The sequence below is a fragment of the Morone saxatilis genome, unplaced genomic scaffold (assembly GCF_004916995.1).
Source record: "Morone saxatilis isolate NCDOM2014 unplaced genomic scaffold, NCSU_SB_2.0 Contig19, whole genome shotgun sequence".
Lineage (NCBI taxonomy): Eukaryota > Metazoa > Chordata > Actinopteri > Moronidae > Morone > Morone saxatilis.
This window is the reverse complement of record NW_023339751.1, coordinates 8,801,287-8,816,530: the sequence shown is the minus strand read 5'-3', so window position 1 is coordinate 8,816,530 and position 15,244 is coordinate 8,801,287. Positions and strand designations below refer to the sequence as shown.

At 37.5% G+C, this 15,244-nt stretch overlaps 1 protein-coding gene across 1 annotated transcript in view; it reads right to left on the bottom strand.

The window, feature by feature from the left end:
• khdrbs2 (KH domain containing, RNA binding, signal transduction associated 2) overlaps positions 1 to 15,244 on the bottom strand; it is a 55,676-nt gene that overhangs the window by 35,461 nt on the left and 4,971 nt on the right. The window contains exon 2 of the mRNA XM_035663024.1: positions 8,346 to 8,473. Coding sequence (XP_035518917.1) covers positions 8,346 to 8,473 — 128 coding nt within the window. The remainder of the gene's footprint in view (positions 1 to 8,345; positions 8,474 to 15,244) is intronic.

Genomic DNA, 15,244 nt, shown 5'->3' with positions numbered 1-15,244 from the left:
TGTTCAGATAAAGATTTCCCAATTCCCATTATTATGTAAACCCTGAACCGCCACCCAGATGACCTACACACACACAAACAAAGACAGAAGAAAACAAAACAAATATCATGAGTCCTGTAAATTCTAACAAGTGACAAATAACTTGAGCCAAGATCAATGCAGACGAGCAGCCGGCAATGCCAAAGTGACGCAACGCTACAGAAGCTGTTTACGACCATGAAACTGTTCCAGACAGGTTGTGTTTTGCTGTCAGAGCAGCAGCTACTTAGCTTTCCTGTTAGAGCAAAGGAAAATCAATTCATACAATCTGAGCTCTTTTCTGGTAAGTCTCTAATAAGCTATGGCCTTTAACAGCTTTTTTGCATTTAATCTCTTCCGTTTCTTCAACAATTGGAGAGGCAGAACTCTACAAATCCTGCTCAAAATGCAACAAAAGAGGTATATAGTTAACACTGTTACTGTGTCTTATCTCTTCATGTAATGCTATGAAGTATACATTACAGTATGTACTCATTTTCATGCAATAATGCCTGTGTCAATTTTGTCGTAACAGGAAGTGATACCAGGCACAACTATTACCTTACATTTAGAAATTTAGAGCAGCATCAATTGTTTTGTTATTCTGGCCTCTAACAAGCTGTAAAAACAACACTGACATATAATCAGCTTGTGAGGTTGTTACAGGCAACTTACACGACACTAAGAGCATGAATTTGTCATGGTTTGGTCTCCACTATCTCCTGGGGAAAATATATGACTCTTTAGCTGCTAATTTCCTCATTATGTTAACCACTTTGTTTGCTGTTGCTAAGCAGGTAGCATATGTTTGGCCTACTGCTGCTTGAAATGAGCTAGATGAGAGCAGTGAGAGTGAACTAACAAAGTAAAGTCGACGGCTGTAAAACCAAAACAATGAGCTGAAAGATGCTAAAACTCTCCACAGAGCTTAAGAGAACTCAGGTGATTTTTTAGTTCATCACTGGGAGATTTAACATTACACGCAGTCATTTGATTCATTGTTATTAATTGGAGCAGTTTTAATGAGGAAGCACAGTGCTTTTCAAAACATGTATTACTTTATTTTTGTTTTGCAGCTGTCACCATGATTTACAATTTGCGCTAATTCCCTCCAGCTGTGAGCAGCTCCTCCATTTCTATTGTACATTGCATTGTGGGACAATAGTGTCAATCAACAGCACACTTAAAAATCAAGTGAATCAATGCTGCATGCTGACATTTTACTTGATTTTGTCACACTGCCAGAATGAACCCACTACACAATGAAAATAATTCATATTTCGTATAGAGCTAGGACACTGTATATGTGGGAAGATTTTTAACACGGGGAGACATTTTATCTTTATTATATCGCGTGAGCAGCATTGTGGCAGACAAAATCATCTCACACAGTCAACACAGACTCAGTGGGATCCCAAAGTGGAACTGTGATGCTATCATACAAGTGCTTAATTTTAATTCACACTCTGTACTCCCTCCACTGTATTCAGCACTTATCTAAACAAAACACCTTTCCACATGATATGCCTTTCTTTGGGACACTGACATCTCTGGGCAGACAAAAATGGAATTTCTCTATGGGTAGAGAACGGCTGCTACACTATTTAAAGGTCACAATAACCCAAGACTGATAAGCTCGAAATTGTGGCACCCAAGGACGAAATACAATTTAATGTGTTGTGAGCTGTGCATGTACCTGCAGAATGGATAGTTAAAGAAAATATACCCTACAGAGGTAACTAGCTTGTTTAAATGTGACAAGAGTAGAAATATGTCCAATTTATTCTAATTAAAAGGGCAAAAATCATTTTAATATACACACACACACAGAGATTACTCCCAGCAATGGACTCAGACTTGCAGACAGTATCAGCCATTGAAAATCCATTTCATGCCCCAAGGTTATGAGATGCTAATCAAGCTGTCTCATTAAACAGCAGAAGATAAATTCTAGTTAAGAGATAATGAAAATGACTATGCTGATTATCTTAATCATATTTTTTGCTGAGTAAGTAGTGATCTCTGCGTACAATTTCAAGACATGCATAAGCGCGCCGTGTGTATATCATTTGTTTACATGTCAAAACGAGACAGGTACAGATGTACTTCCTCTTCTCCCGTTAGCCGAGATCAACCCCATTTTCAAGGTTTCATCACTTTTTCAAAGGAGATTAAAGATAGAAAGTGATGGTAAGGTCAATGGAGCAAGGCTCCAAGGCCAAATGTCTATCTTGACAGGCTGTAAAATGACAACAAATCTAATGTACATTTTATAGAGCATGGTGCACAAAACTCACAAGTCACCCCCTATGAATGATGCATACAACTCGGGCCAGTGTGTAACAAGATGCATCATCCCTCCAGGTCTTATCCAAACAGAATGATGGTGTAGCAGCTGCAGCTTTACCATCTAAAATATATAACATATTTTAGTGACCAAATTCATACGACAGAACATACTGCAAAAATGCAAAACTGACTTAAAAGTGTTAACTTTTAAATATAACTTTTGATACTTAAATGTGGAAATTGTGGTAAAATAGTTCTGCGGTTTTACTGGCAGGTTGGGTTCAGCATTAATCCTATTTTGAGTGAATAAGTTCCTTTGTCAGCTCTGCAGCAAGCAGCTAACAATAATTTTCAGATGCCCACAGCTGAAAATGAATTTATTATTCAGCGAGGAAGGGTAGTGTGACATGTACAATCTAGTGTTGGTTTACAGATGTCTTGTAGTTCATTTGGGGGATTTTGTGAGAAAAGTAGGGAAAGCAGGGAGATACAATATACCAATCAAGATTTTCCATTGGTGAAATGCACTAACTGGAAAAATGTAATTGAAAATCCTAAAATTGACTTTAAAGTATGCTTCACCACCATCTATATTTAACTGCATAGACTATGTTATAGCATATATTATAATATTACAATAATGAGTTATGTGCTAAGGTTCATAGTCTGGATTAATAATGGTTTTCTCTGTCAGCTGCTGGAAGTTATGTCTATTCATTTGCTGATTTAGTTGTTTTATACACTAAAACTGTTAAGACTGTTTAATTTTTTACTACATCACATTGCCAGTTGGCAGTCCCTTCGCAGAGACATAAAAAATAGTTTTTTGCTATTTGGAGCAATAAATATTTGTCCGTGCTAAGTAAAAAGTAAAATAAAACCAAATATGTTATATCTGCATTGACCTAATATTTTTGTCCCTTGATGCCAAATTATAGTTGTATTTGAATCACATATTGTGATTTTGCATTGTAACAAACCTAACTAACTTTTTATATATTTATTCTACAACTACTAGATCCCACAACATGACTAAACATTTTGACTTGTCATAGCAGGAGAAACACATGTGGAATTAATGACATTAATGAGAGCTTACATTAAAATGGGTCAGTAAGCCAGGATGCACAATAGAGCCCTGTAACTGACCAATAAGATACAGCCATCATTAATGAAAATAAATGGACAAAATGTCTGCAGTGAAGACAGCCTACAGTTTATGTCTGTCAGTGTGTAAAGAATGATTTCATCAGTACCGGTTGTTTCACTGTTAGAGGACATTAATCTTCCATGTGTCACGTCGTCAAATCCGAAACCATGCAGAAGAATTCTCCCAAGTAATAATTTAATTACTTTGCATTTAATTACGGTGAAGCAAGATGGCAGCTGTAAGCACGAATGAGCACTGTTAGACAGCTAAAACGTGAAAGAACAGATTTATGACATTTTATAGTTTGTTGTGCCACCAGTGACAAAAAGTAAGACTGGACGTTAATGAGTAGCATATGTGAGAAAGTGAGGTTGCAATGTGAAGTAGAATAAAAACCAATTAGTTTGTGCCTCTCAGTAGGGCCAGATGTTGTCAGACGAAAAAGTCAAATATATTGATCAGCGAAAACTGGCAAGAATTCATATCTATGTTGTCACAATGTACAAACATTTTTCAAAGCAGTAAGTCCAGTCTAAATGGTTATGTCTCTTCAAGCCCAAAAACAAATGTATTTTGTTTTTTACATACGTGTTAAAGAAAACCCATACAACAATTAATTTGTGTTCTCTAATCTGTCTTGCAGCTGTTAAAAGCATTTTAGCCAATATGTTATATGCATTCTTTTATGCAGTAATGTCAGGAATTCAGAATAATAGATAAAACTGCTATTTTTGTCTGCAAACCTACGCCTAGACATGAAAAGTGTCTAGATAGAAGCATTTCTTTGTCAAATTGTGTCAAGTAAGTGTCAAAAATCTGTGCATCTTTGCATTACTTTTTTTTTCACTCACTCTCTTGTTCACTCGATCAAAGAGTTGCTTCATGTGGCTAATTACCATTAACTAAAAGTGCAGTGTTACCAAGATGTTTAAGATAGTGACACTGCAGTCTTGTTGGGTGCTGACTGTGCAATTAGGTCACAGAAGCTGTTGTTGGACAACTGCTCCATCCCTCTGGACTGCACTGCTTTGCTTACGTTGCAGAGCTGGCACCATTATGTTCATTACACAGAAACAGGATTTTGAGCCTGTGTATTGTACCTGTGCATTGTTTTGTTTATGATCTTAAAGGTCCCCCTCCAGACACAGTTTAACAATTGTAAAATGCTCTGCTATGGTTAATATTATATTTAACATGGTTTTCCCCACATAAAGGTGAAAGGAAAACCCTCTGAAAAGCAGATGAAAGGACATATTCTCTTTCTCTTTCATTGTTAAATTGGATCTATAAATGCACTGCCCACGGCTACTGCATGGGCTAGGTTAACCGATGAAAGAGCAGCACGTATCAAGATGGCTAGCGTTAAAAGAAACATTGGAGAGATGCAGCCATACCCTACATGTTTGAGTCTCAGTCAGACCAAGACTCAGATAAGTAAATGTTTGGTGCTGTTGTGCATCAAAATCGGTAACTAGCAGACGTATCAGAATAGTACGTTTAGTTAGCATCTTTTATTTGTTTATGTTGTTAGAAAGTAAGTCGTTAATAAACTTTATTTATCAAATACCTTTGAAACCAGAGTTCCAAGAAGGGGGAATTTGAAAACAGTTCTCTAGTGCCAGACTTAACACAGATACAACTCAGAATAGTCAAGGCCAGACATGTTACGGGACATAAACATAAGGTTGACAAAGGTTGTATATATGAAATTCACTTGCCACTATGTTGCACTAGCAGCATAGACCAAACCAATGGGATCTACAACGGACCAGACTCCATTTACTAAACAAAATAAAACTTGCTAAAACCTACTTTCCATTTTCTTTCCAACAATTACCATTGCTGGTTTGGTTGAAATAAACCCTAAATTTCCTTAATAATGTTAGATGTGGAAAAACAGCTGCAAAAATGGGTTGTAATGGCTATTATCAAATTCTTGGGGACTCGATTATTGTTATTGCCACTCACGGGCTTTCTGATTGTTGTGTCTGTCTGACAACATTATGGAAAGGAGACAAACCTTTTGTTTAACCAGAAACAGCCGTAATAACAGGATCACTCACCACCAGACTCCATTGACAGAAATGGTAATTTTACCCTGCATATCATCGTAATGTTGTAACTTCATTCAGTGGAAAAGAAACAAAACAAAACTCACCCAAACCCTCTTTGTTAGTCTATCCACTGTTCCAACAATCACCAACTGTGGTTTGGTTGAAATAAATCCTTAATTCACCAACATAGAGGAATAAAACATCTGTTTTAGTCACTGTCAGTTGCACACACAGAGGGAGTGTTAACATGCACGTGTAGCCACGCGGACTTTGCTAAACAAAGCACACAGAGGCTGCGATGGCAACACAGTGTGATGTAATTTTCTGCTCAGGACAGCATAACTCCACTATATCTTTACATATAAAATAGTTGTTTGCTGCTATATTAATGTTTTAAATCTCATATATATAACCTTTAAATATCTCGGTTATCTATTTGAGTAGTTCTCAGGTTCTCCAGGCTCCACACCATTTTTCATTAACCGTCCAAACAGGAGCTGACACACGTATGGAACCCCAGGTGAATGCAATTAACCAGCAGGTAGGATAGAAACCGAGTAGTCTATGTACAATCTTTTCATTTTAATCCTAATTTGTAGTCCATTAAATCAGTATGCTTGGCATTGATTTGTGAGAGAAGATATGGCTGTTCAATTTGAGTCTCAAATGTTTTAACTAATGGATGCCTATAGTTCAGATACTGTTTGTACATACAACTTCATCTCTATTCTAACCCTAACCCCCTTTAGTATTAACCCTATTGCTGATACAAATATTGCTGGAAGTCTCAGCCTTTTCATATCTAGCCTCACATACAGTAAGTGTGCTGTGCAGTGTTCACAATTAGGAAGTAATTTTGAGTAAAAAGTGGTCTAACACAGAAAATGGTGTTAATGAGGCAGAAACACAAGGAAAGAAAGATATCCCTGGTTCATTGTGGGTCTTCTACTCCCAAGAAACTGAGTCAATTGGCATTTTTTATAGATTTAAAATCAGTTTAATAGAGTGAGGAGTTCCTGAACACAGCTTAATTACTTTCTCAACACTGATCCTGAGGAGGAAACAGCAAATTGATTTCTATGGAGTGTCCTGAGGGGCTCGCTGGACTAAAGTACAGTGCCTGTACTCCTGAAACACGGTTTAATGTTCCTCTGTCCTCCTGACATCCTCTTTTCTCTAGTCTCTCTCTAATGAGACAGACAAAATCAGTACAACTACATTTAAAACATCATATTAATGTTAATTGTTTAAAGAGATGTGCCAACTTTACAGTGCAGTCCCATTAAAGAGCTGTGAGATCATGAAACAGGATGTTGAAAGGAAGTTGACATGAGAGTGTGCAGGACAAAGACTAACAAATGAACATGTCTGTGTTTTGCTGAGGAACTGCCGTACTGAGCACTCTGAGGGACAAGAGAAAAAGTGACCAGAAATGACTCATTTCTAACTGAGTGCTGGGAGACAAAAAAGTGTTGGTCTAAAGAAGAAGGGAGCCCTGCAGGTTTTATATGATAGGAGGTGCTGGCTAGATCCCACCAAAACTTATCATCAGATTCGGTGGATAGACGTTTGCAACCCCCAAGATGCATCAGCAAAAACATTTAAAAGTCCAGTGTATAAGATTTCGGAGGATCTATAGGCAGAAATGGAATATAATTTTCATGTGTATCTTTTCATTGTATTGTGTTGTCCCATGAATTAAACAAAACTCAAAAATGAATTGTTGAAGTTTAGAGAAATGCAGCATATGACTGTAATATACTTGCTTTATTTGGAGCGTTGGAGGTTTTACAGTGTTATTCTGACATAACAGTTTTATCATTTATCTCAAAATGAATAACATACTTTCAGACACGATTTTAAAGAGTTTAATAAAAATTTAAAATTCTAACAAAAAGCAACACAGATGAAGAACTCATTTTAATCTTTACTGTCAACTTGATAAATCACTTGAAACATATGCTATGAATGTAATGAATAACATATCAACCTGAGAACTGGACATAGAGATAAACTGTGTTTAAATGAAAATGATACAGACAGTAAAGCATAGAAGGAAACACAATATTTTTTATCACTCTCCGTATAGATGTATGTACACGTGATCTGGTACTGACATTGATTTGCTTGTCTACCTACAGTTACAAATCAAATGCAGTATATACTGTACTATCAGACCGGGACAAATAATCTATATACTATGTGGAAATATGTTCTGTTGCAATCTGTGTTGCTACACTGATGCCATTATTCTTCGCTGCCTGTTGCATGAATGTGTGAATGCAAAGTCAGTAGAGCAGCTTTCCTTGATTACAGTGGCAGTAAAGCCTTTTGGTTCTCCACAAGCAGCTGTGTGCTGTTGCTTAGCTGCCTGATGGAGCAGCCTCATTAGGCTACATTTCAAACTTTGTCAGTACTGACATTGGCATAGCTCAGAATAACGCGTACTGTGTCATACAGTGATTTATGGTCATTGTTCTTCACCGTACCCTTGAGTGCTTTAGTGCACTGAAAACTTTTCTTTTTTGATGACTACATCAAAATAAACAGACACTGCCTGATGACTTTCTATTAGCCTGTTTGAGGCTCAGTGGGATTTTCCGTGCCAAAAAGTATTTGTGCAAAGAGTGGAGCAGGTGAAGCTAGCAGACAAAGAGGCCCCATGCACTGATTGACAACTAAAATTAATGAAAGAATATCACACGCACACAAGCTCAGTGTTCGCTCCTCCTCCATCTTGCCTTGCAGTTTAACTGTTGTAGTCATAAAATAAAGGACACTAAAGAGGTGCAGTGTGTTGTCTTAGGCTACGACGTGGTTTTTGTGTCGCTTACCTTTGGATACTGTTGGGCTGGAATGAGGACTCTTTCGGAGAGCTTGATATTTTTATTGCTGATGATATCGAGGTATTTCTTCATGTCACCATCTTTTCTCAATTCATCACCTTCATACTTTTCAATCTCTGCAGAGAAACAAAATAAAAAAAACAGATAAGAAGATAATTAGTTTGTTATGTAACTGAAAAAGCATCAGTCAAGATCTTGAAGTCTGCTTTGGAGCAGCATGACAACCAAACAGTGTAATGTTCAGCTGGGGACACATTAGGAGAAATTTAACTATGCATTGCATCACACGGTGAATATTTTGCTGATCATTCTGTGTCACAGCTGTAAATGTGCTCACATTGCAAACTTAATGATAAGAGATTATCCCGCTGACTCCTGATACGTCCTTTTACATCGGGCCCTGTAATCTCATGATCCAGTAATTCCAATCAAAATAACAACAGAGGCAAACAGTCACACTCAGCTCGCTGTGCCTCACTTCACTGCAAACTGAGCTCTTGTGGGCTGTCAGCAGTCTCTGATCCCCACACAGCACAGGACTTAAGCAGATGGTGGATTAAACATGTAAAACGTTTGATATTATCGGGTAAAAGTCAATTGGGGTGGATAAGATTAGATCTGTGAACTTTCATATTAAGATCAGATCATTGCTTCCAATCAAACCGCAGTATTTATCCTTATAGTTTGCAAGATGGGCAAATCTTGTGCAAATTGGCCCAATAGTCCTCTTGTGTGTCCCCAGCCTTATTGAAATAAGATGAGAGATGAGAGGTGGATATTAACGGTTTGGTTTAGCTTGACAGGAGCGCAGTCCCTTAACACCCTGAATAGTGATGTTTCTTGATTGATGCATTTTATAGCACTTGACCTGAAACACTCACAATACATTAAATGCTGTAGAAATGAAGCTATCTGTTGTTCACCTAGTGGGGATCCTCCTCTGTCGCTAATTAATACTCAGTGGAATTACAACTATCAGTCTGCAGCACACTCGCTGGACAATAAAAGATGTTCCTAAACAAGGCCGAGAACGAGTCACCGACCCCTCCTGAGCTGCTATATTAAAACTCAAGAGTTAATTTAGACTGGAGCACTTCACCCTTATCTGAGCTGTCAACACTCAGTTGACAAAGCTGTGAGGTTAAAAACAGTGCACGTTTCATTACAGAGCAGAAGTTCAGACAAATAAATGTTTTATCCCTGAACAAGGTATTGTTTTTGAATTGAGGCATTTTTCTCATTTTGCAAATGTTCACTAAGGAAGGACAGAAACATGTCCTCATAAGCGGCTGAATCCAACCTAACATCCATGTTAAACATCCCAGAATTTGACTAGTTATCAGTTTGAGTGTAAATTTAATTGCCTTGTTCGAAAATTATTCTGGTTTATGTTCCCAGAGAAGGGTTCTTCTGAGACTTTTCCTTGATGTGACCTTCTGGACATATATAACTCCAGCTTAATGATGCCTCTGTTCCAGGCAGTTCCAATATTCACTCATTATAGTTTCTTATGGCCAGTGGTTTCAGTTTTACACCATGAATTAAGGTAATTTGTTTGATATTGCTATTGTCTGTGAAATCACAGACCAAACTCCAACGGCTTGAAATGCACCGACTTCTTCCAGTGTGACACAATCTCTCTGATTGTGCCCGATTGTCCGAGGAAGATCCTTTAAATTGGAACACTGAAATCAGACACTATTATTTCATCAAATCAGTTAGGCTTGTGTCAAAAACATACACAAGTGTATTTTCACACCTGACAATTAAGCTGTAATGAAAAGGACTGTATAAACCAAGTGAACTCTGTGAATTGGAAATGCTCACTCCCACCAGCATCGCCTGCCACTGGGTACAGACTGTGCCTGAAACCTCTTGCTGAAATCACAGGTAAACACATTTAAAGACCCCTTTAACCTTTTATTCCCATCAACTCGGGTGATTCACACCTCCTTATGTGACATATTCACACAAGACAGGTGTCCCAGGATGGCAGGCACTTCCAAAATAGCATTTACAGTATGTGGCATGCCTGAGGAGATAAATCAACCTGTGGTGTGCAAACACATGCATATGTTGAAATAGCTCTACTCTGCTTTGTAGACAGGGTACTGTAACCAGCTGAAAATATAAATACAGCATATATACATAAATGTTTTTAGCCATGCTGGTGGTGGAGCTCTGGGGATGTTGGTCAGTCGGTCTACCACTTTAATCCAGACACTCAACTAATGGATGGATTGCCATAAAATGCTGCATTCATGGTCCCCATAGGATGAATTCTAACTACTTTGGTGTCCCCTTGACCTTTTGCCATCATCAGGTAAAAATGTCACTTTGGTTTCTTTGGTTTTTGGCCAAATACCAGAAAAACTACTGATTTTATTGCTAACACAACAGTCAACCTGATAAATATTGCTTTGCAAGATGACATGAGTATTTCAAGTTCAAAGCACATTTATGCTCATATACAGCTTCAAAAAGCTGCTAGCTGGGACTGTCATCCCAAGAACAAATGTGTATGTTCAAGTGACAAAGCCCTCTAACGGCCGCAGGAATTATGAGCAAAGGTGGAGGCAGTGTGACATTAATATATAACCACAAAGTCTACATACAGGAAAGGTTTGGGTGGATGAAGGGTCAATAAAACAATGGACCTTAACACGTGAGACAGTCAATGCTGGTTTCTTTCAACCATGACCACGATGTACCTTAACCACGCGGTTATTATTGTAACCGTGACGACAAAGGTCCCCTAACCTTAACAAAGTGATTATTTGAACCCAAACCCAAACCTAACCAAGCTTTTTTGTGTTTTAAATTGATTTCAACCTTACTTTTAGCACTGTCACATCTTAAAATGGATTTTTTTTTTCAGCAGTGATTTGTAACTGTTTTGGAGTTCACAGACTAATTATGTGATCCTGCTGATATTCTGCTGGACAAATATCATATTTTGTTGTTTCATTTCAAGGACTTGTTGTTGCAGACTCTTGTTAAAGTTTTGGTCATTTGAGTACATTTTCATGTGTATTTGTCACAGTCACACCATCAAATAAAGCTCATTTGGATTTAAAAGTTCGTTTTGTACTCATTTTAAAGTCCAATTTCCAGGTTTCACCGAGCATTTGTTTCTCGATATCCACAAAGATTAGTTCTGGACTCCTGCATCAGGGAGAGAATTTGTTTTGGGCTATGTTCATATTGTGAGGTGTTTTACTTTCAAACGGGTACAGTGTTCATATCATTTGAATAAAATAATGATGTTTTTATAGCCCATGAAGATGATTTTTCTCTGGAACAGTGCATAATGGGAAACACCTTTATTCTCGTCTGCAGGCTGCCAGTGAACTCAGAAGAACATTGTGTGTGTTAGAAAGAAGAGAGAATGAGAGACGGAGAAGGGGAGAGAAAAAGAGGAAATGAGCTTACAATATATAAATCTGGAGAAACGCTCACTCTACTATCATTGTTGTCAAATATGTGGCAGAGAGTGACGAGAGCCTACAGATCAGAGAAACGAGAATGTGCTTTGAAGGTCACTGGTTTTAGTCCTCACACAGGATGAAAAAGATCTCCCTGGGAGAACTGAATGAGTAAAACACTCTCAGTGACTATTCTGGTGCTCTTGATCCCCTCTGTTGCGCTTCCCAAACTGCTTCAACGGAGCTGCTCAGCAGCCAAGAATGAAAAAAATGGTTTAACTGGGCAGCTACCAGATAATGTGTGCAACTGTACGAGTTAGGAGAAGGTTTTGCTGAAAAAGAGAAAATGTGCTCTGTCAGCCTGCCATGGCTTAAGGTTAAATACATCTGCTTTTGTTGGTATGTAGCAACACAGACTATCAACACTGACTGAGAACAGTTTGAAGTTCATTTATCCCAGACACCATTAAAATGTCAATACAAGTGTATTCATAAGCTAGCGCTACTTTTTATTAGAAACAGCAGATTTTTAGTCACCACTAACAGATTTTTGAAAGGATAGGGCTTTCAGCAACTAGTTGCCCTCAGTTAACCAGCAGCACCACTAGAAAACATTTTTCTTGCTGAGATAAGCCATGAATACACTTATTGTGAAGGTCTGTTCTGCACTGATGTGAAATCTTCCACAATTTTCACAGACTTGAATTCGAGCAATCTAAACGTCACTAGAAGCTTTAGTACACTTTGCCAAACATAAATATTTGAGCTATCAGTTTAAAGCAGCATGTATGCAGTTCAGTAAGAAGACAGGGGATCATTTGTTGGAGATCCTATTTTTACTGCTCAGCTGTTTATCCTCATATTGTAGCTTTATTGGATTCCAGTTGTTGTTTGGCTACTAAAGCATGCAGTTTGTTCTACGGCTGAATAGGAGCGTAAAATGTCTATGCTTTCAACTCAACAATGATGTTGGTGAGATCAAATTGTCTTGTTCTGCACTGCTGGGGGGGTTGATGTTGTTTTTTTCTGATGGGTCAACAGAGAAACATGGATCCAGAGAAAACTCACACACCGCAATTGTTAAAACATTAATGAATCCAATCAAAATTAATTCCTTCCAACACAGGTTTGATTAATCCCCACACCGTTGCACTGTCATGCCACACAGGGATCTGATGAGATAAAACAGAGCATGAAGATGAACCTCATCACACCCAACAGAGCAAACTCAGGATGTCCTGAAATCTGACATGTGCTCTGTGTACACAAATAATGCACACAGTAAGCATCCCTCCCATTTTTTCCCCACTCTGCTCACCTTTTATTTTGCAAAGCTGGCTGAAAGACTGGAAACCTTGAATAACCTGCAAACTGATGGACGAGCAGTAAAGAAAAAGTGCAGATAGGAAATTGCTAGAAAAATCATATTTGGACTCCCAACTTGCTGATATTGCCTTTGCTGTTCCAGTTATTGTTGTTTTGTTACCATGTAAAGTGCCTTTGAGTACCTTTTAAAGCACTACATAAAGTATTATTATTGTTTATTATTATTATTATTATTATTATTATTTCTTCTACCTGGTTGTATTTTGGCTTTTCATTGGTTTGGGCTGTGTGGGGTGTTTTTTGCAAGTTGCAACTAGTTTGTTTTAAGCTTTCAATAAAAACCCTGAAACTGTTAAAAGAGAGTCACAGTATACTTGGTTTATATTAAAATACTGATCCAAAATGTTTTGATTTACACAGTGGTGCATCAGTCAATACTGAGTGATTCTTTTTTTTATATGCTTGACTACACCGTAGGCAGTTACACCAATTGCAGTGAGAGGCCAAAATACAAACGCTTTGTTGAGTGCTGCTATTAGTCTCTAGACTGCTAAATTATTCACTGACTTCCTCTACCTATTGAATGCTATATCTATAATAACGACTTCAAAATTATGAGCAAAAATCAATCCAATCACACTCCAATAACTGATTGCTTGTTCACGTCAAACACAAAGGTAGTAATAGCACTCTGCTTAACAGAGTGGACATGGTGGGGGGAATGGACTATGTGTTGCGCAATTAGCTTTTTTCACTCTGGACTGATGAATTGTAAACGCATGAGGGTTAGGAATATGTTCCTCTGTTTGGCCACATGCTGTTTATGTGTTTTTAACTGAGCTGCACAGAGGCAAATTGCATTCAGCCGTTGACAGAGTGATAAAAGTATTAAATCTTAAATATAATTATAATGCCATCTTTAAATTCTCTGCTGAGTGCGATGAAAAGTGAAGTGAAAAAGTAATTACTATTCAAACAAATTACATATTAAAAAGCAAGCAAATTATACACATTTTAATCATGATGGTGTTTCAATAATCGTCTATTTACTGCAACTACTTACAAGCCAGACAGAATGGTAAACATTCTCCATACTCAGCTTTGGTAGACAACATGGTCTAATGGATAATATTAAACAAAATACATATAGGATCCATTTCTCTTTATCATATGGGATTACATATGTAGTATAGGGTATTTTCATGCATGCATGCATTTTACATATACAGTGTGATATTATTATATGTGTTATATGTATTAAATATGCATATACTAGTGTAATAGACCTTATATCCTATGTGTGTTCACACCTGACATGGTACAGCTGTGTATGTTATATGTTGCTATTTGGTTATTTTACGCATATTTTACCAATGTGCATATGACTTATTGGTGTATATTACATACTTGCACTAATGTGTCTGTGTTGGTGTTGAGTGCATGTTCTGTGCGTTTGTATAGATTTTTTCATATGTTTGCATTGAGTGCTGGTCCACTTTTTGGCCTGTGGGAATTATACAGTACCTTAAGTTTTATTTATTTTATTTACATATTATTTTTACTTAATTTGGCAAGCAAGGTGGAGGTTTGATGGTAAAGTAATTTACATTAGGTAGGGGTGGATAAAGGGACAATGGGAATATTAATTTGATTGCTACAAACTTAGTGCTGTAGAATTTTCTTTACTTTTAAAGACAATATCTTTAAAAATATTCACAAAGACAGACAGTATGGAGCATCACAGAGTACTTTCATTAGTGCTTTTACTTCAGTCCTGTTAATGTAAGTTGCCTATTTCCATCAGATGCATTATTGCAATGCTGTAGCAATGCATATTTGTGCAAACAATGTACAGCAATGATTGACTGATTGATCGACGAATTCATTCATTAATCAATTTGTCGCTCATGATCTGTACGTATATCTCTTTTCAGTCCTAATGGTGTTCACTTGGCATCCTGGTCCTTTATTTCCTCGTCTGATGGGACAATCTGTGTAGCTGTAATTACTGGTATGTTGGATGAAACAGCACATTAGCCTCCATCATCACGAAGTAGTTTGGTGATTAATAAAAACCCTGAGCAGAGACTGAGTAAATGTATGACTATGAACAAACTATGAACAAACCCTTGCAAT